A 22581-nucleotide genomic window follows, 5' to 3' on the forward strand; every position below is an offset into this window, starting at 1 on the left:
TTCTTCAATGCCAGGAGTATCCAGAATAAGGTGGGTGAACTTGCGGCATGGGTTGGTACCTGGGACTATGATGTTGTGGCCATTTCGGAGACATGGATAGAGCAGGGACAGGAATGGTTTTTGCAGGTGCCGGGGTTTAGATATTCCAGTAAGCGCAGAGAAGGTGGTAGAAGAGGGGGAGGGGTGGCATTGTTAGTCAAGGACAGTATTACAGTGGCAGAAAGGACGTTTGATGAGGACTCGTCTACTGAGGTAGTATGGGCTGAGGTTAGAAACAGGAAAGGAGAGGTCACCCTGTTAGGGGTTTTCTATAGGCCTCTGAAAAGTTCCAGAGATGTAGAGGAAAGGATTGCAAAGATGATTCTGGATAGGAGCGAAAGCAACAGGGTAGTTGTTATGGGGGACTTTAACTTTCCAAATATTGACTGGAAACGCTATAGTTCGAGTATTTTAGATGAGTCCGTTTTTCTCCAATGTGTGCAGGAGGGTTTCCTGACACAGTATGTAGATAGGCCAACGAGAGGCGAGGCCATATTGGATTTGGTACTGGGTAATGAACCAGGACAGGTGTTAGATTTGGAGGTAGGTGAGCACTTTGGTGATAGTGACCACAATTCGATTACGTTTACTTTAGTGAAGGAAAGGGATAGGTATATACCGCAGGGCAAGAGTTATATCTGGGGGAAAGGCAATTATGATGCGATGAGGCAAGACTTAGGATGAATCCGATAGAGAGGAAAACTGCAGGGGATGGGCACAATGGAAATGTGGAGCTTGTTCAAGGAACAGCTATTGCGTGTCCTTGATAAGTATGTACCTGTCAGGCAGGGAGGAAGTGGTCAAGCAAGGGAACCGTGGTTTACTAAAGCAGTCGAAACACTTGTCAAGAGGAAGAAGGAGGCTTATGTAAAGATGAGACATGAAGGTTCAGTTAAGGCGCTCGAGAGTTACAAGTTAGCTAGGAAGGACCTAAAGAGAGAGCTAAGAAGAGCCAGGAGGGGGCATGAGAAGTCTTTGGCAGGTAGCATCAAGGATAACCCTAAAGCTTTCTATCGATATGTCAGGAATAAACAAATTGCTAGGGTAAGAGTAGGGCCAGTCAAGGACAGTAGCGGGAAGTTGTGCTTGGAGTCCGAGGAGATAGGAGAGGTGCTAAATGAATATTTTTTGTCAGTATTCACACAGGAAAAAGATAATGTTGTCGAGGAGAATACTGAGATTCAGGCTACTAGACTAGAAGGGCTTGAGGTTCATAAGGAGGAGGTGTTAGCAATTCTGGAAAGTGTGAAAATAGATAAGTCCCCTGGGCCGGATGGGATTTATCCTAGGATTCTCTGGGAAGCTAGAGAGAAGATTGCTGAGCCTTTGGCTTTGATCTTTAAGTCATCTTTGTCTACAGGAATAGTGCCAGAAGACTGGAGGATAGCAAATGTTGTCCCCTTGTTCAAAAGGGGAGTAGAGACAACCCCGATAACTATAGACCAGTGAGCCTTACTTCTGTTGTGGGCAAAATCTTGGAAAGATTTATAAGAGATAGGATGTATTACCATCTGGAAAGGAATAATTTGATTAGAGATAGTCAACATGGTTTTGTGAAGGGTAGGTCGTGCCTCACAAACCTTATTGAGTTCTTTGAGAAGGTGACCAAACAGGTGGATGAAGGTAAAGCAGTTGATGTGGTGTATATGGATTTCAGTAAAGCGTTTGATAAGGTTCCCCACAGTAGGCTACTGCAGAAAATACGGAGGCATGGGATTCAGGGTGATTTATCAGTTTGGATCAGAAATTGGCTAGCTGGAAGAAGACAAAGGGTGGTGGTTGATGGGAAATGTTCAGACTGGAGTCCAGTTACTAGTCGTGTACCACAAGGATCTGTTTTGGGGCCACTGCTGTTTGTCATTTTTATAAATGACCTGGAGGAGGGCGTAGAAGAATGGGTGAGTAAATTTGCAAATGACACTAAAGTCGGTGGAGTTGTAGACATTGCGGACGGATGTTACAAGTTACAGAGGGACATAGATAAGCTGCAGCGCTGGGCTAAGAAGTGGCAAATGGAGTTTAATGCAGAAAAGTGTGAGGTGATTCATTTTGGAAGGAATAACAGGAAGACAGAGTACTGGGCTAATGGTAAGATTCTTGGCAGTGTGGATGAGCAGAGAGATCTCGGTGTCCATGTACATAGATCCCTAAAAGTTGCCACCCAGGTTGAGAGGGTTGTTAAGAAGGCATACGGTGTGTTAGCTTTTATTGGTAGAGGGATTGAGTTTCGGAGCCATGAGGTCATGTTGCAGGTGTACAAAACTCTGGTGCAGCCACATTTGGAGTATTGCGTGCAATTCTGGTCACCGCATTATAGGAAGGATGTGGAAGCATTGGAAAGGGTGCAGAGGAGATTTACCAGAATGTTGCCTGGTATGGAGGGAAGATCTTATGAGGAAAGGCTGAGGGACTTGAGGCTGTTTTCGTTAGAGAGAAGAAGGTTAAGAGGTGACTTAATTGAGGCATACAAGATGATCAGAGGATTGGATAGGGTGGACAGTGAGAGCCTTCTTCCTCGGATGGTCATGTCTAGCACAAGGGGACATAGCTTTAAATTGAGGGGAGATAGATATAAGACAGATGTCAGAGGTAGATTCTTTACTCAGAGAGTAGTAAGGGCGTGAAATGCCCTGCCTGCAACAGTAGTGGACTTGCCAACACTGAGGGCATTCAAATGGTCAATGGATAGACATACGGACGATAAGGGAATAGTATAGATGGGCTTTAGAGTGGTTTCACAGGTCTGCGCAACATCGAGGGCCGAAGGGCCTGTACTGCGCTGTAATCTTCTATGTTCTATCTATGTTCATAGTCACTGTCCAGCCCATATACGTGCCCTCCCCCATCATCCAAACTATTCCCACTAAGGGATCTAAGTTGTGTTGTTCTACGAGTGTTTTTATCAATTGACACAGCATCAACTTTTTTGAAGATATTTGCCTGTTTTTCAAAGTTAACGTATCTGTAAGTCATTTCATTGCTACTGTGCCTTATCCCTAGTTTAATAGCAATTCTGCACTGAAGTCAGTTTCATCATGCACAGGATATGGAATAAACTGCGAACAAGCTGACATGTCACTACAGTGATAATTTTGTGGTCCCAGACTCCCAGTGATGATTGGCACTCCCAGTAAACATATCACAGAAAATCACAACCATGAGGCCCATGATTTCCCATCAATTAAAGTTAAAAGATTGCATGTTGCTAATTTCCTGAGCTGCTACTGCAAAATCCACTAGGAAGATCCTATCACACAATCACCTCTTGAACCTATTCTGCTAGATTGTATTCGATAATAGGCTTCTTTGCAAATGGATAGGTACAAAATACCCAGTTACCGTGGATGTTGTGTAAAACTTGACCTTTGAATGCTCAAATCATCCCTCCACAAAGGGACGGTGACTTACACACTGAGTATAAACATAAAACACTGATGTGGGTGGTCACCATTTTAATATGTCATTTGCTTCTGGCAAAGTGTGGGCATGTCTTAAACTCTTGGGTACTTTTGCAACAGCCCATATCATCTGCTTGATCCCTTATATCCCATTATAAAGTAACGGTAAGTTAAACTATACATTTGTGGGGAGAAACATTGAGGCTGGCTATTCATGGAAGTATAGCATGTCGTTACTGAAAAATGGAGTCAACTTGTATGCCGAATATGCGCAGAATTTTGTGTCCTCTCCCGCTGGCAGGATATTCCCATCCCTCCGAAGTCAGTGGACTTCTGAATGACTCGCTGCATTTTTTGGCCCGGCCCAATACTCAGATAGGGTCGTAAAATTCCACCCATGGTTTTTGGGTCTGGAAAAATGGAGCAGTCTTATACAGAGGGTCAAGTTATATGCTGTAACTTATGGTATATATTTCCACTGGCAACAAATTATAGTTCAAATTGATTCAGTTAAAATCATGAACAATATCTAGGTCAGCTTCACAAGGTTGGTGGAACCTGTTTAAATCACACAGGTATAATAACAGACACAGATAAAAATAAGAATATGCAATAGTCTCTACAAAGCAGTCCCCACCCTCCCAGCTAATTGTTTAATTCCTATGAGATTTTAAGACATAATGGCCACAATTTAACGGGACAAAAAATCCTGTTTCTGGCCCGTTTAGCGGGGTGTTTATCGGCACTGCCGGTTTTATGGCCTTGGCTGGGATTGGCGCCAAGTCCCCACTTACATAATTTCCTGCACTGAGGAGCTCAACTCGTCAGTGCAGGAAGAGTACTCACGGTTCTAGTCGCCCTTTTGAAAGGCCCACTCTGATCTTTCAAACCCCTTAGTGGCCTCCAGACACCACCCCCCTCCCAACTGCACCCAACTTTCCTCTCACAGGGTTGTCGAGCCTCAACCCACCTCTTATGGCACTCTGGGCCCGACCCCTGGTACAGCAACCTGGCACCAATTTGGCTTGGCACTGCCAGCCTGACACCTGGCTGTACCACCCAGGTTCGCTGGCAGTGCCAGGGTGGTGCTGCCAGGCTGCTCGAGTGGCAGTACCAAGGTGCCAGGCTGGCAGTACCAAGGTGCCCTACTGTCACCAAAGTGCCATAGTACCACACTACCAAGAGCCCGACCACCCGGATCTCTAATGACCTGCGAAACCCCCCTTCCAGGTGCCCTAGCGAGGTCTCCCATGCATGGCCATTAGATCCCGGGCGGCAGGAGAATCCAACACATACATATTTAAATTAGCCTAATGTCTCACTTAAATATGCTAATCCGCCAGTTTGCGACGTCTCACGAGATTCCATGAAATCTCAAGGGACATGGCCTCTTGCGAGATTCAACGGCCTCACTGCTTCACCAAGCCATTAAATTGCTCCCAATAACTAAGTTTTCTTTTAATCTAGATAAAGGGAACTATATGGTCTTGATGTCTGACACATACACATGATATATTAGTTCAGAACATAGTCAAAAAATAATGGAGGATTTAATCGTCCAGCAATTCATGGCGAGGAAAGATACAGTGCAAATTCTAAATGACCTCAAATTGCTGGACAATTTGCATCGCCATGCCATTAGCCTTACAAAAACCAGAGCTCGTTGTAAACCTGACCATGTATTTCAAGAAATTGCTGCATTTGTATTGTAAAAGCAAGATAAAGTTGTTGCAGAAAGTTAGGATTGATATTTAATCATGTGAGATTGCAAGATGCCTGACTCCCAAACATTTTGGCCCATTATTACTCGTTCCTAAAGGTAGACATCATGAGGCATAATTTCCATGACCGGACATCTGCATCTGCTTTAAGGTCAACGTGCCCTTGCAGTGTTCAGTTTTTAAATGTTTTTTATGGCAAGTTGCTGAAAGTATGAACTGATAACAACGCACTAAAGAAAACTGGCTATCTGGGAGCTAAGTGGGTAAGCAATTGTATATGTCTTTAACCAATCAGATTGAAGTATTCTGAAACCACCGGCATGAGGACTGAGAAAGGCAGTGTAAATTAGAGTGGCCCAATTTAATCTTCAACCGGGTACAGAAAGAGAGAATGAAGAGAGGGAAAGAAAGTTGGATTCGTAGAGCAAGAAAGGAAAGTTTTTTTTAAATTTAATTTTACATCTTTAAAATTTCCATCAAGAATGGACTCCATACATTTCATTTTCAATGCCAGAAAAGTTGATTGGCATTCATGAACAATTATAAAATTGTTAAAAATGTACTTGAACTAAAATGTACGAGACTCGCTGGAGGAAGCTTAGTTTGTATCGACACACAAATGCACTTCACTGGTGCACTAGGCAATGAGAAGCTATTTTCAGGAAGCTAACAGCACAACCTAGGCAACAGTTTATAGATTTCTATGTTTAACCGCACGTCTTTCCTCGTCTAATATTACCGTAGTGTTTATGCATAAATAATAGTGAGCACAATTAGCCTCACCATTATTTTGAAAGAAAATTATGGATCTATATTACTTCAGTTTGAGTAATGTAGAATAAAACTTCAGTGCACCTGCTGAGGCATAACCAAGGTTATGTTGTATTACTGCCCAGTTTTTTAACTTTTCTGTTTATAAGCTTCTTCCACGTGCGAGGTCTCTGATCTTGTGTATGTGTATAATAAGCAATAAAGAAGAATTTAAGGTGGCAGCATATTTAGGTGCTCAGTTATAGGGCGAGATTCTCCGACCCCCCGCCGGGTTGGCGAATCGCCGGGGGCTGGCGTGAATCCCGCCGCCGGTTGCCGAATTCTCCAGCACCGGAGATTCGGCGGGGGCGGGAATCACGCCACGCCGGTTGGCGCCCCCCCCCCCCCCCCCCCCCCGCGATTCTCCGGCTCGGATGGGCCGAAGTCCCGCTGCTAGGATGCCTGTCCCGCCGGCGTGGATTAAACCACCTACCTTACCGGCGGGACAAGGCGGCGCGGGCGGGCTCCGGGGTCCTGGGGGGGGCGCGGGGCGATCTGATCCTGGGGGGTGCCCCCACGGTGGCCTGGCCCACGATCGGGGCCCACCGATCCGCGGGCGGGCCTGAGCCGTGGGGGCACTCTTTTCCTTCCGTCTTCGCCACGGTCTCCACCATGGCGGAGGCGGAAGAGACTCCCTCCACAGCGCATGCGCGGGGATGCCGTGAGCAGCCGCTAACGCTCCCGCGCATGCGCTGCCCGGCAATGTTATTTCCGCGCCAGCTGGCGGGGCATTTCCGCCAGCTGGCGGGGTGGAAATCAGTCCGGCGCGGGCCTAGCCCCTCAAGGTTAGGGCTCGGCCCCCCAAGATGCAGAGGATTCCGCATCTTTGGGGCGGCTCAATGCCCGACTGATTTGCACCGGTCAACGGACATCGTGCCGATACCGGAGAATTTCGCCCATGGTCTTTGTTCTTGGCTGAATCCCATTGTTGCATTATTACTGTGTGACATACGACTGGGTATCAGTTGGATAATGTGAACGTCTATGTAATTATCGCTAATGTATATAATTTATATTCTACTATCAGCTGATAAATAATATGTTTTATTCTAATTAAATAATGACTTCTTTTCCCCACTGTTCCTTAGGATTTGATACGAGCATTCTACCCATTTGTAAGGACTCACTTGGATGGATGTTTAACAGACTGGACACAAATTATGACCTGCTTCTTGATCAGTCAGAGCTCGGAAGCATTTATGTTGACAACCATGACCACTGCATTAAACCATTTTTCAACTCATGTGATACATACAGAGATAGTCGCATTTCCAACAATGAGTGGTGCTACTGCTTTCAGAGAAATCAAGGTAAGAGATCATAAGGTTCATAATATATTGGTGGCAACTTTGGAAGGTTTGCTGAATTGGAAATGGGCCGGCAACATTCTTGTCTAGTGAGGCTTCACTGCCAGCAGAGCCTCACATGGTTGACCCCAATTGTTTTATTTCTACATTTATTGCATAATGTAAATGTTCACTATTGTTGAAACTTTGTTTTTATGATTCACATGTGAATTTTGTAAACTCTACTTGTTACAAGTGATGTTTTTCAATTTCAGTACTTAAATTAAGATCTAATTTTCTTTCTTCTGTTTGAATATGTGTAGTTGCTTGGTATTTTAATTGACTGCTATTGTGAATGATAAACATCCATGAAATTAAAATCCCAATGCCTATTTACCATTATACAACAAAATTAAAATTAATTGAAAATAGCAAACATTGCATGACTGAAATTAAGTTCAATTATTTTATAGTGCTTAGTGCTTTTTGCATTACTAGAATTCTCTGGGGAATCTTTTGTTTCCCACAAAAGCTCAAAAAAGGCAATTTGCCTGAGATGGATGCACGAGATGCTTCTAAACGAATATTTTTACCTACATACACTCTGAGGAGGGTCCCTTAAAACTGTCTGACGAACCTTTAATACTCCACAGATTCTGCCTCACCATTTGATTACTTACACCACTTTCCGTTTCTGTTTTCAAATAGTTGTGCATTTTATTAAAAACCATAACACTGCATTGTATAGAATTCCAGTACACCTGCTTCAGGAAATAGATAATGGGTGGGATTTACCAACCACACCACCACGTGTTTTTCAGCAGGGGAGGTGGCCCGCCAACGCGATCAACCGGTCCAGCCGTTGTCAACGGAATTTCCCATTGACAACGCCCCTCGCTGGTGTGGGACCAGAACTTGTCACCGGCATGAACAGCCGGTAAATCCTGCTCAATATCTACCACTCGTGCACTTTGCATGTAGACCTAGTGGCCGAGATTCCTCGTTTGGGAGACTGGTGTTCTCGCGCCGGAGAAGAATTCATGTTCCCCCTTGGAGCGTAAATCGGGAAGCAATTCAGTATCCTTCCCATGCAAATATATACCACTTTGAGCAGGCAGCCCGATAGTGAAATCCCACAGCCGACTACCACCACCACCACCACCCTCCACCACCACCACCCCTGCCCGTACCACAAGTCAGCCCGCACCCTCGGATTCCCTGGGTGCCATCTCCTTCCCCCAAGTACAGGGGTGACACAACCTGCCCCCCAGGGACCCCCTAACTAAAGGTCCACCACTGGGACCCCCTGACTAAAGGAACCCCCCACCCCAGCAAAGAGACTCCTGGGCTCCTCTCTGGAAACTAGAGAGAAGTCCAGAGAGGGGCACTGAAAAAAATTGCAAAAGTAATACTTACCTGGAAGCACCAGTGTCCATTCCTGGAAGGAAAACAACTGTGACCTGTGTTTAAACCCCTCAGATCCTGTAGCAGCAAGCCATTCATTCATTGCAATGCACTTACCAAATGATTACAAACATCAACCACATCAAAGAGTAGTAAGTGCATTACAATCACAAACACTTATCTCTCTTTGATGTGGTTGATGTTTGTAATCATTTGGTAAGTGCATTGCAATGAATGAATGGCCGCAGCACGGTGGCGCAGTGGTAGCGCTGCAGTCTCACGGCGCCAAGGTCCCAGGTTCGATCCCGGCTCTGGGTCACTGTCCGTGTGGAGTTTGCACATTCTCCCCGTGCTTGCGTGAGTTTCGCGCCCACAACCCAAAGATGTGCAAGGTAGGTGGATTGAACATGCTAAATTGCCCCTGAATTGGAAAAAATTAATTGGGTACTCTAAATTTATAAAAAAGCTACAGGATGTGAGGGGTTTAACACAGATCACAGCTGCTCTTCTTCCAGGAATGGACACATGGTGCATCGAGGTAAGTGTTACATCTATAATTTCTTTCACATCCCCTGTCTGGACTGTGCTCTATCTTCAAGACAAGGGTCTCTTTTCTAGTCAGGGTCTGTCAGAGGGATCCCTGGGGAGGGGGGGCTCCTGTTCTAGGAAGTCCCTGGGGGTGGGAGTGGTGCAGTCTGGTAGAGGAGGGGTGGGCAGGGTTTGCATTGTGGGGGGGTGGGGGGGAAGAGAGTGGCCCTCGGTTGGACCTTGGGGGTAACTCCTTATCCCCACCCCGAGGTCCACCACATCAGACTTGCATTTGATCAGACTTGTAGTAATCCTCTCCCACGTAATTCCCAGCCCAGAGGACTGGAGAATCATGGAGGGTCAGAGAATAGCGTGCCGGTCCTGCAAAACAGATGCAAGTGGGTCATTAAGACCTATTTGCATTCATTTACATCCTCCCGCTGGTGCACGGGCGTGAATCTTGATCCCCCTCCCCCACCAGCAGGGGGCGTCAGAGCATCGCGTTCGGGTCGGCCCCGCCGTCGCCCAGCACCTATCCCAATTTTTTTGGTTATCCGCTACATCAGTGATCCCGCTACCGCTGGCTGGCAGTGGAGAATCCATCCCAGTATATTTTTACATGACTAGAACTGTTATGGGAACAAGCCATGTATGTGAGATGTTAACCCGTCCAATTGTTATTTGAAAGGCAGAACTTTCAACAGATGGGGATGAGAAAGGGGTGGCAGCAGATAGATGCCGATTATGCACCTCACCCGGTTTTCCTTTCCATTGACTTCTCCGAGAGGAATAATCAGTTTTGTTCCTCTTTCGAATTATATAATTCTTACCCATATCTCTCGGTAAGTCTAAGCAAAGTGAGTTACTGTTTCCAGTTTTGTAATATTCTTGCCCAGGATTCCACTTTGATATTAAAGCTTCCTCTAATAAAATTATGGGGCGATTAATTATTTAGGAAACAATCTAAAAAAGCAACGTGGCACAGTCTGGCTACTTCAGTTAAATATTTAATAGGACATGTTCTTGTGATGCAGCAACTTTTCAAAAAATACATCTCTGTGTTAAAATTCTTGTCCCCTTAATTGAGGTACTGTAGCTGTGAAACAGACGTGCACTGGCTTTTTTCAAGCAAATAGATATATCTTCTTGTCAAAAACAATGTGGCTGATTATGTGTTTTCAACTGATTTTCATAGTGATTGGTGGATGCCCAGGTCCTGAACAGGAATGTTGAAAGAGGCAAGAATTTAATGGCTGGAGGTATACACTAAAAAATAGAAAGCAGAAGAACAAGAGCAGTCAAAGGCATGGGTGGAGAAGGGGGACAGCCAAAAAACAGAGGAATAAGGAGATCTGCCAATTTTGCAGACATAATTGCTGGTAGGATTAATCAGGAGGGAAAATTACTTGAAAGAAGTGGGATCAGGTAGCTTGGTTAATAATGCCAGCAAAGTGGGCATCAGTTGTACTGGATGTTAGTGCCTCCTTCTTCAGAGAAATTTAATAACCTGACAGAAGGGTCCCAAGGTAGGTCTCACACCTTCCTTTTCCAGGAGACATCTGGGCATCATTGCATGCACATAACTGGAATATTAGCACTGAACAACTAAAAGCTGGAAGTGAACTGTAACATTACCACATGTTTTGCTTAGTAGGGTAACGTTTGTGCCAATTGTGTCATTAGAATTCCCACAAGCTACAGGTTTTGCAGATGCTCTTGCTTCCTGATTGAAACATCCAAATGATTCTTGCAACCCCGATTTCAGCATGTCCAGCACCATTTTACATTTTTTAAATCTTTATCAACACTTGCCATATCCTTTGAGAAGAGCATTGCCAGTGCAAGAAAACAGGAGGCAGGGAAAGCAGGTTTTCATAAGATCTAGATTCTGCCCCCATGTAGAGGAAGTAATTCAGATCCTAATGAGACTTGTCATGGAGGCATTGATAGAGAAAAAACAAGGTGTGTGCCATTTGCAGAGGTTTAGAGGTCCTACTCCAAATATACCTCGCCATCAGAAAGTCAAGAAGCTCTCAACAGAATTCAGAACATTAATTATTACTGAGTAACCGCTTATGCACCTTGTACCCATGTGTTCATTAATTTCAGTGTCATGTTGTAATGCCATAGAACCCTCGATCTCTGCAGACTACAAGGTTAAAATACTATTAACTCCTTGACACCCTTCCAAAACAAGTTAAACGTAACCCTCTAACAGAAATCCAAAACACACAATGGTCCCAGACGCTCTAGTCAAGGTTTTTCACAAGTTAAATCACATAGCACCAAGTTTCAAGATGAAGATACTGTGGAAGAGGACGAAGCTTTGGCTGAGGATCAGAGGGTCACCAACTTTCACCTGTGACCAAGGAATCGGTGAACCATGATTATACCAACTCTACTTTAAAGGGAACATCTCAACTAAGCACATGTCGAACCTTGGTGGTCAACCTCCTATAATGAATAATGTACAAAAATCATCATGGCATGTCTGGAGACTACTGTGATATTTTCACTGTTGTTAGTGTAAGGGCCATTCCTGTTTATTCCCCCTTTATTTAATTTTATTTGGCCATTCTTATTTTTATCCATGGATGATTAATGGACATGCCTCTTTAAGGCAAGCAGCTTGTGCCTTTAATTCAAGCAGAAGAATCCAAATGTTTAAAGAGAGATCACTTGCCTGTTTAAACTGGAGCTGCAAATTTGTAGGCACCGTGAAAGAGATGGGCTGGGAATCGGTTTGATTGATTGCCTGGGAACCAATGAATTGGCCCACAAGGCTTTGCTCTACCTATTAACAGATGGTGATTGGATCTTATCCCACTGAAATGCCTTTCAGAGACCTGAAGGTTTCAGTTTTGATTCTGGCAGCACAGTTTTAAAAAAAAACAGCTAACCATCTCTGGAAAGATCCAGCTAACTTTCTGCAGAAGGCTGCTATGATTGCCGACTCTCTCTCCAGAACGTCTGTAGGTGGTGTCTTCCTAAAACTACAGAGGCCTGAAGATAAACACTGAACGGAAAATAGAGTTTGATGAAGTGCCTCTCCAGGAAAGTTGTGAGTACTGTATTTGTAAACTAAAGAAAAGACCATTACAGACTTCAACCCAAAGACTTTAATCTGCAAGCTTAATGTGAAGAAAGTATGCTAAAAACCATCATTTGAAATAAGGACTCTTTTTTCCGTTCACTTGCAGTTTTTTCCACCCCTCTGTGTCTGTCTGTCTTGTGTATGTGTAGAGGGTAGGAGGCAATTTAAAGTGGGAGTTAGATCTTAGTTAATCGTCAACCAACTGTATCTGCTATTATAGTTGTATTCCATTATAGTTCTTGTTATAAGTAAACAGTAATTGTGTTTACATTTACAAACAAAGAGAAGAAAGAAAATGGCAGCTGTGGAGCTACCTTGATGATGAAAAAAGTTAAGGAGGTACTCACCTGTTATGAAAAAATGACCATGGATAGTAAATTAAAACTACCAGAACAACTTTGGCCAAGGACAAAGGCCAAACAAGATCCAAAATTGGGAATCGTGGAGAACAATTTCTTTTTATTACAGAAGTACATCAGGATTCAGTAAAAAATCAAAAGAAGTCCAAGTTAATGTGTTTTTATGCTTGTTTGATGTATTTGCAGATGAGGTAATCCTAAAACGATGTATGGATGAGACCTGACTCATCACATTTACTGAGACATTAAGAGGCTTTGAGAAACATTTTAAACTCCAGGCTATGGAGAATGCAGAACTTTAAAAAGTGTCACAAACAACCTCAATAAAGCATTGAAGGGAGAAGGAGATCCAGGGTGAGAGAGACAAGAGACATGAGGGAAGTAAGGGACCCTAGAGTGAGGGAGAAAATAGGCACCAGGCTGATGCAGACGGGAGACCCCAGGCTGAGGAAGAGAATACCTAAGCAAACCGCAAGATGGTCACAGACAAGGTCAGCTCAATGAACTGCATGAACCAAAGAGTTCAGTGCAAAAGAAAGAAGAGGCTCTGAAGTAGCTGAAAGGCTTAAAAATATATGTTTTGGAAAATGTTGACATATTACCCAAATTGCAATAGCAGTCGGCAGTGTGGGGTGAGTAGAACACTGTGAATGAAACCTGCAAAAATAAGTTGAAATTGTTCCACAGAAAAATGTCAAAGCTGAAGTAGAAGAACTCAACCAAAAGTTCAGCAAGGAATAACAGCAGGCAGAAAAGATACTCAAAAACACTGCTGCATTGAAAGACTCTTTGAAGAATCAATACATGGCCCAGGTAAAACATGATGAGATAAAAAAAGATGTTGAATACTACTTCAGGAAAATAAAAGCTGTGTTGGAACTAACAGTAGCGAAAAAGCAATGCACTGAAATGCAGTGTGAGTTGGCAAAACGTCATCAAGAAAATACACAGTCGAGAAACAGCAGATTGTCCTTCAAAGCCACATGCAAAACAAAAGTACATAATCCATCATCAGCATAAATTAATGAATAATGTCTTGAACAACAGAATATAGGAACAGCAGAAAAACGTTGAGGAGACTGTTGAATTATAAGAAAACTCAAGATGACGCAATTGAGCTTTGCAAAGAAAAGAAATCCCTTTTAAAGGACCTTCTTCACTCACTAAATGATCCCTCCGGTCAAAGTTTGTTCCTCTTGAAAATGACGAAGAGAAACAAATTAATTTAATGTTATTCTGAGCAAACTGAAGAACTAGTTGACCGAGAAGACTCAACAATGTTCAATATTCCATGAGGAAGACGAGAGGTACAAGAGAGAGATGAAGAACTGAAGAATCAGCTGAATGGAAAATAAGAGGCATTGAACTGAAAAACCTTAGAACTTTCCAAGCTGCAAGCAGAGAATGAAGCTATGAGTAGCTCAATTACAGAACTGAAATAAATTAAGACTTCATCAGAGACGGACCTGGCCAAAAGCAAAACCAAAATGAATGACAAGGGCAATGTTCTGCTGCATACAGAGAGAGGAAAAACAGAAATAAGATTGGAAAATGTAAATCCGACTCTGAAGCTCAAGGGCAGTATTGTCGCACTGCTGCCTCACAGCGGCGGAAACTGGCCTTGGGCGACTGCCTCTGTGGAGTTTGCACCAAAAGATGTGCAGGTTAGGTGGATTGGATATGCTAAATTGTCCCTTAGTGTCTGAAAATGTGCAGGTTAACTGGGATTACAGGGATAGGTTGGATGAGTGGGCCTAGGTAGGGTGCTCAGTCAGAGCGTGGGTGCAAACTTGATGGGCCGAATTGCCTCCTTCTGTACTGTCGGGGTCTGTGGTTCTATGGAAGTAGAAGAAAAGCACTGGATACCTTAAACTTACTGAGAATCACTCAGCTGTTGAAAAATGAATGTGAGCCTCAGAAACACATAGCATAAATAAAATTAAAGAATGTGAGCTTGAAGGATAGCATGCAGGAACCAGGGTCTGTCAAGGAAAATTGTTCATTACAGAGAACCTCCTTTCAAGAGAGAAAGATAAGGTTGTCCATGTGAAACAAAGGGCTGCATTCTCCACCTGCGGGATTCTCCATTGCACCGACAATGCTGCCAGCGGGTTTCCTGCCGGCGTGGGGATGACCTCAAAGGGAAATCCTATGGGCAGGTGGTGGAATGGAGAATCCCACTGCCGGCGTGAGTGCATTGCCCAGGAAAATGCGGCTAGCGGACTGGAGAATCCTGCCCACGAACTGAGGAAAACACTGGAGCATCACTCACAGGAAGTAGAACACTTGAAGAAGAACGTGAAAGATGCAATGTTCAGTATACAAGAGCAAATCAAGACTTCAAAAGGAGATAAGGAAATTCTAAGAAACACATTGAGGAGCAAACAAATTAATTGAAAGAGCAGTTAGTAGCCATGGAAGAAAGACTCTGAAAGCCCAAGTGAAGTTGTGAAACTTGTATAAAGATTCCACAGAAAACTGTGAAACAGTGACAGTTGAATTCATCAGAGCAGTGGCTCAGCCAAATGAAAAGATTCATAAGCTTGAAAAAGGATTGGAAAATAACAAGCATTTGGCTGAAATTTAGAAATGGAGCTAAAGTTTAATTTTTGAGTGGTTACCTTCCAGGAGGAATATGGCGGACCCCACGGGAAAGAAAACACTTTTCCAAAAAAATAAAATAATTTGTCTTTAAGGGGAAACACAATTTAAAGGAGCACGAGAGATGAATCAAATGGGGATAACCAAATACTACAATTTCAATGCCAAACAGACAAAATCAACACAAAAGCATTTGAGACTACCAAATGTGACAGAATGTGATCTGGAAGAATTGTCATGCGCCAGACCGTCTGAATTTATCAAGTCAAAGATTTTTTTTGGGTGGGGGGGGGGGGAGGGGAGAGATTCGGTGGAGAGATGGGGTGAAGGTGTAGCAAGTAAAGAAGATTGGATTGTAAATATGATTGTGTAAAGACTCAAGGGGAGGTGTAGTATAAGGGTGTTCGGACAGAGCAAGGGTTAATGTGGGACTGGAGAACAGTACCGCCCATGGTATGATGCAGAGATTCACATGATATTAGACTGTCTGAATCAGAAGAGTCTAGAAGGAACCAGCATGAGACAGTACCCAAGCAGGGCTGTACCTTGGAGATGTATATAGTTATGCATTAGCAGAAAACAGTTCATGTTCAACCTTACATGGGTGGGGTCGAGAAGGCCACAAAATCGCACCCCACACATGCCAGAAAATATTTAAATACTATAAGGTGGAAATTACTTGAGGCCCATATTTCTGCCTGAAATGCATGCTGTTCATGGAGTGTAAGGTGCAATATTTCCTGTGCAACATGTCAGTACATGCTGTAACCTCCGCAGGCAGCTCATCCATTATAAATAATGAATTTCCAATCATTTATCTCACAGGCTTTGGTCTGATAGTAAGTTATGAAGGACTTTGATAGAATGAATAAGAAAAATCTGTTTAATCTGGAGAGTTGTTAACGAGATCATCACTTTAACATTTTCAGTATAGAGACTAGGAGAAATCTGATAATGTAGACAATCATTAAGGGAGGGAAAGCTGAGTTGAGCCATAAAATATTTTAAAGCCAAATGAATGAATATTTGAAGAGGAAAGGCATCATTCTCCCATTTTGTGGCTAAGTCCAGTCGTAGGGGTATGTAGAATGTTTCGCGCTACAAAGGTCGGCAGGAAAACACACCAAATCTTTTGGCACTGACCTCATTAAATATGCACCTCGTGTTTTACTTCAAATTCTGTGGCGGGGAAGGTCTAACGGTGCATTATCTGCCATCCTATATGGACACCAGATTGAAGAGGCAGCCAACATTGCTGGGCCACAATTGAAAAAAGCAGGTGGACCTCTTGAAAATGAAGATAGATCTCCGGGAGCCCTCTGAGGCTGGAAGATGGACTCCCGGCGAAAGAGAATGGACCTCCAGGAATATTCTGAGGCTGGAAGACGGACTTCCTCAAGACACCATGGGCGGGATTCTCCGACCCCGGGCCAGGTCGGAGAATCGCCGGGGATGGCCGCAATTCACGGTCCGTCGGTCACCAGAGAATCGGCGTCGGCACAGCGCCGGTCGGGGGCCGCTCTATGCGTCCCCGTCCCCCCCGGCGATTCTCCGCATCCAATGGGCCAAGTGGCCGCAAAGATAGGCCGGGTCCCGCCGGTGCCGTTCACGGCGGGATATCGGCGTTCATCTTGCGAGGGGCGACCTGCTCCTAGGGGCCTGTTGACGCCGTCATAAAACACAACGGCATTTACGACGGCGTCAACACTTAACCTCAGGATCAGAGAATCCCGCCCCATATCTGGAAGGTTCATCTGCATGTACTCCATGAATCATAGCTGTGATGTTCCAGGGTTGCTGGCGGCCTCCACCCAGAACTCTGGAGGCAGCCCCAAGCATTGGTTAGGTGAATCCCGAGGCCTGCATGCCATGTTGTTCCAAACGTGCTTTGCTGCCTGCATTACAGAGAATTCTATGTGGGGGACCAGGGGCGGGATTCTCCGAACCCCCGCCGGGTCGGAGAATCGCCGGGGGCCGGTGAGAATCCCGTCCCTGCCGGTTGCCGAATTTTCCGGCAACGGATATTCGGCGGGGGTGGGAATCGCGCCGTGCCGGTTGGCGGGCCCCCCCCGGCAATTCTCCGCCCGCGATGGGCAGAAGTCCCGCTGCTGGAATGCCTGTCCCGCCGGCGAGAATCAAACCACGCGGGCGGGCTCCGGGGGGCGGGGGGGGGCGCGGGCCGATCTGGCCCCGGGGGGTGCCCCCACGGCGGCCTGGCCCGCGATCGGGGCCCACCGATCCGCAGGCGGGCCTGTGCCATGGGGGCACTCTTTTCCTTCCGCCTTCGCCATGGTCTCCACTATGGCGGAGGCGGAAGAGACCCACTCCACTGCGCATGCGCGGGGATGCCGTGAGCGGCCGCTGACGTTCCTGCGCTGCACGGCAAAGTAATTTCCGCACCATCTGGCGGGGCACCAAAGGCCTTTCCCGCCAGCTGGCGGGACGGAAATCAGTCCGGCGCGGGCCTAGCCCCTCAAGGTGAGGGCTCGGCCCCTCAAGATGCGGAGAATTCCGCACCTTTGGGGCGGCGCGATGCCGGACTGATTTGCGTCATTTTGGCGCCGGTCGGCGGACATCGCGCCGATTGCGGAGAATCCCGCCCAGGATCTCCATCTTCAGTAAGTCTTAAAGTGCTGGTGGACACGGATAAGAGTGGTCCAAAGGTTAATGTGCTAAATTGGGGGAAGGCTAATTATAACAATATTAGGCGGGAACTGAAAGGACCTAGATTGGGGGCGGATGTTTGAGGGTAAATCAACATCTGACATGTGGGAGGCTTTCAAATGTCAGTTGAAAGGAATTCAGGACCGGCATGTTCCTGTGCGGAAGAAGGATAAATACGTCAAATTTCGGGAACCTTGGACAACGAGAGATATTGTAGGCCTTGTCAAAAAGAAAAAGGAGGCATTTGTCAGGGCTAGAAGGTTGGGAACAGACTAAGCCTGTGTGGAATATAAGGAAAGTAGGAAGGAACTTAAGCAAGGAGTCAGGAGGGCTAAAAGGGGTCACGAAAAGTCATTGGCAAATAGGGTTAAGGAAAATCCCAAGGCTTTTTACACGTACACAAAAAGCGAGAGGATAGCCAGGGAAAGGGTTGGCCCACTGAAGGACAGGCAAGGGAATCTATGTGTGGAGCCAGAGGAAATGGGTGAGGTACCAAATGAATACTTAGCATCAGTATTCACCAAAGAGAAGGAATTGGTAGATGTTGAGAATGGAGAAGGGTGTGTAGATAGCCTGGGCCATATTGAGATCCAAAAAGACAAGGTGTTGGGCGTCTTGAAAAATATTAAGGTAGATAAGTCCCCAGGGCCTGATGGGATCTACTCCAGAATACTGAAGGAGGCTAGAGAGGAAACTGCTGAGGCCTTGAAAGAAATCTTTGGATCCTCACTGTCTTCAGGTGATGTCCCGGAGGACTGGAGAATAGCCAATGTTGTTCCTTTGTTTAAGAAGGGTAACAAGGATAATCCAGGGAACTACAGGCCGGTGAGCCTTACGTCAGTGGTAGGGAAATTACTGGAGAGAATTCTTCGATACAGGATATACTCCCATTTGGAAGCAAATGGACGAATTAGCGAGAGGCAGCATGGTTTTGTGAAGGGGAGGTTGTGTCTCACTAACTTGATAGAGTTTTTCGAGGAGGTCACAAAGATGATTGATGCAGGTAGGGCAGTGGATGTTTTCTATATGGACTTCAGTAAGGCCTTTGACAAGGTCCCTCATGGCAGACTGGTACAAAAGGTGAAGTCACACGGGATCAGGGGTGAGCTGGCAAGATGGATACAGACCTGGCTAGGTCATAGAAGGCAGAGAGTAGCAATGGAAGGGTGCTTTTCTGATTGGAGGGCTGTGACTAGTGGTGTACCGCAGGGATCAGTGCTGGGACCGTTGCTGTTTGTAATGTATATAAATGATTTGGAGGAAAATGTAACTGGTCTGATTAGTAAGTTTGCAGACGACACAAAGGTTGGTGGAATTGCGGATAGCGATGAGGACTGTCAGAGGATACAGCAGGAATTAGATCGTTTGGAGACTTGGGCGGAGAGATGGCAGATGGCATTTAATCCGGACAAATGTGAGGTAATGCATTTTGGAAGGTCTAATGCAGGTATGGAATATACAGTGAATGGTAGAACCCTCAAGGGTATTGACAGTCAGAGAGATCCAGGTGTACAGGTTCACAGGTCACTGAAAGGGGCAACACAGGTGGAGAAGGTAGTCAAGAAGGCATACAGCATGCTTGCCTTCATTGGCCAGGGCATTGAGTATAAGAATTGGCAAGTCATGTGTAGAACCTTAGGCCACTCTTGGAGTATAGTGTTCAATTCTGGTTGCCACACTACCAGAAGGATGTGGAGGCTTTAGAGAGGGTGCAGAAGAGATTTACCAGGATGTTGCCTGGTATGGAGGGCATTAGCTATGAAGAGCGATTGAATAAACTCGGTTTGTTCTCACTGGAACGACGGAGGTTGAGGGGCGACCTGATAGAGGTCTACAAAATTATGAGGGGCATAGCCAGAGTGGATAGTCAGAGGCTATTTCCCAGGGTAGAGAGGTCAATTACTAGGGGGCATAGGTTTAAGGTGAGAGGGGCAAGGTTTAGAGATGTACGAGGCAAGCTTTTTACACAGAGGGTAGTGGGTGCCTGGAACTCGCTGTCGGAGGAGGTGGTGGAAGCAGGGATGATCGTGGCGTTTAAGGGACATCTTGACAAATACATGAATAGGAAGGGAATAGAGGGATACGGACCCAGGAAGTGTTGAAGATTTTAGTTTAGACGGGCAGCATGGTCGGCACAGTCTTGGAGGGCTGAAGGGCCTGTTCTTGTGCTGTACTTTTCTTTGTTCTTTGTTCATCCCATTTATGGGATGCACATTAGTTTAACTCCAGCCTCCAGTGGGTTTTCCTACCCACTGTGGCAGGCATCAACAGAAGATCCCGCTGTAAATTAGGTTGGTGTGGAACTGATTTCTGGGTCATCCACCGCATTCACCCCCATGCCTGCCGTCGTACCCACCGGGATCAGGGGAGAATTCCATCCAAAGGTACAGGGATATAGGGAGAGAACAGGGCTGCAAGACATGGGGCAAGATTCTCCATCTGCCGATGATGGAATCGTGAAACGCAATTGGGCGGAGAATCGGTTTTGAAGCCGAAATCGTGGAAGGCGCCGGGTTCACACCAAATCGCAATTCTCCTGTGCCTCGACAGCAGCGTCAATGTATTCCGTTCTGCACATACAGTAAACGCCGTTGGCATATCATTAGTGGCCTGACCTGGTATTCTCTGGGGCCTCCACGATCCACTGCCTCCATCGGGGAAAATTCCCAGCGGCGAGGTTCACTTGTGCTTTCAAGAATTGTGAAACAGGGGCCGTGGCTGATGAGGGGGAGATAAAAGGTACGGAAAGCATCCAACATCGCCGTAGTGTGCTGACAGTTTTGCTGCTGGCTGTGGGGCTTCTGCCAGGGTCGGGGTTGGGAGTAATGGGGTGGCCAGGAGTTTGGATGTGAGGTCGAACACCATTGCCACAGCCTGTCAAGCAGCCATGCAGCTGCACATGCCATAGACTGCCCACTGTTAACTTACTGCCATGGGTCACATGGGTGCCGCCCCTCCCCAGACCACCCGCCTAGGTACCCTCTGGCCCCAGCTGACCAATCAGTTGGATGGGCGCCCTCCAGTGCAACCAGTGCCATCCTGTTGGCTGGGATGAGTGTGTGTGGGGAGTGGTGTGCTAATATATGGCTACAGCTTGTCAGCCTCTCGAGTGCCAATCCTGACCCCGTGAATCCAACACCATTTTCCATTGGAATTAATCGTGTTCCATGTTGCGCCGGTGCTTTCCCCTCAATCGGTGAATTGGTCCAGGTGCGGTGCCAGATTTGCTGCCGTAGAACTCCACATAATCAGCGATTGGGCGGAGAATTTTGACACCGAAATCGGGGGCGGCTCCTGTTTGATGCAGGTTTTGTATACTCCGCCTCTCCGAAATGGCGTCATCGTGACGGCGCCGCATGCCGTTGGGACGGCCTTAGCAGGTCACCTGAAGGCCCTCCCCCGATGCTCCGCCCCTGATGGGTCAAGTTCCCAACCGCGCGGTTGACATGTGGTCTCAGTTGTCGGGGACCGGTGCGGTGGCTGCGAACTATGTCCAGCGCCGCCACAGTCGGTCAAGAGCCGTGCTTCTGGCCGGGGGGGGCTTCCGCGAGGGCTGGTGGGGGTGTGGCCAGGGGGGTACTATCTGGCAGGTCGGACCCGTGTACGCCGGCGCCATGTTTTACGCCGCAACCTGCAGGTCGTTGCCGTGCGCATTATCCAGCCGTTTATATCGTGGGAGCCGGGAGTTTTACACAAAGTGGCTGCTAGCCCCTTAGTGGTCGCAGGATCGGTATGGGGACGGTGCTGATTTTTTTTCGCGTAAAACGCCACAGATCCTCCGCACTTGGCCCTTGATGAAACAGCTGGGTTATGAGAATGGCCAGAGAGGAAGCCTGGGTGGACTCCCAGATGACCAGGGCCGTTCTGAGCAGTTAAAGGACACAGGCAACATTCAGCAAAGTGAGCAACCAGGAGCCTGTAAGTAGCATCAAAGGGGTGTGTTTAAAACACAGACTGCAGCAATGGTGGTCTGAGCCAGGCCACCCCGATCTTGAGGGGGATACCCAAGTCCATATACTTGGCACCAGGTCACCACCCGCTACGGCCCCCAGCCCGGGCAGCCATCCCCCACCAAGTCCAACAATTTTCAATGGTTTTTCATTGTTTTTCTGGCCTCCCGCTCCATCTCCGCACCCATGGCACCCAGTCCACATTTTTAAATACTTGTAGTAATTCTCACCTGCGAGACTTCCGCCTGAGAGGAGCATATCATGATGTCCACATCACCATATCATGGTGCAATCACACACACACACACACACAGATGGGCAGGTAGTTGGACCAACCAACACATACACAACATCGCAGCCAATCACCAGTGAGAGAACACGCACTATAAAACAGGGAACACCACAGTTCCCGCTCATTCTACCAGGAGATAGTTCAGAGCACAGAGCTCACAGCGTGCCACTCAGACATACACCATGTGCTGAGTGTCTCATCAAGATAGTGATAGGGTGGGTCCACAGGTGGGAAGCACAAAACTAAGACAGCAGTTAGTAGTTGTTGTTGTTTAAGACAATAAAACAGAGTTGTACCATCTACAGCCGTGGATCATTTGTGCATCGGAACACCCAACACGACATGATACCAGTAGTGGAAGCTAACCAGCGACTGTGAGACCTACCTGCACCCTTTCAGAAATCCGCCATCCTGCTCCATGGAAAACATCAGCCC

At 46.3% G+C, this 22581-nt stretch overlaps 1 protein-coding gene across 1 annotated transcript in view; it reads left to right on the top strand.

Annotated features, from left to right (window-relative positions):
• LOC140408558 (testican-3-like) overlaps window positions 1-22581 on the top strand; it is a 959832-nt gene that overhangs the window by 909848 nt on the left and 27403 nt on the right. The window contains exon 9 of the mRNA XM_072495933.1: window positions 7057-7278. Within this exon, the coding sequence (XP_072352034.1) occupies window positions 7057-7278 (222 nt within the window). The remainder of the gene's footprint in view (window positions 1-7056; window positions 7279-22581) is intronic.

This window comes from Scyliorhinus torazame, chromosome 3 (genome assembly GCF_047496885.1).
Source record: "Scyliorhinus torazame isolate Kashiwa2021f chromosome 3, sScyTor2.1, whole genome shotgun sequence".
Taxonomy (NCBI): domain Eukaryota; kingdom Metazoa; phylum Chordata; class Chondrichthyes; order Carcharhiniformes; family Scyliorhinidae; genus Scyliorhinus; species Scyliorhinus torazame.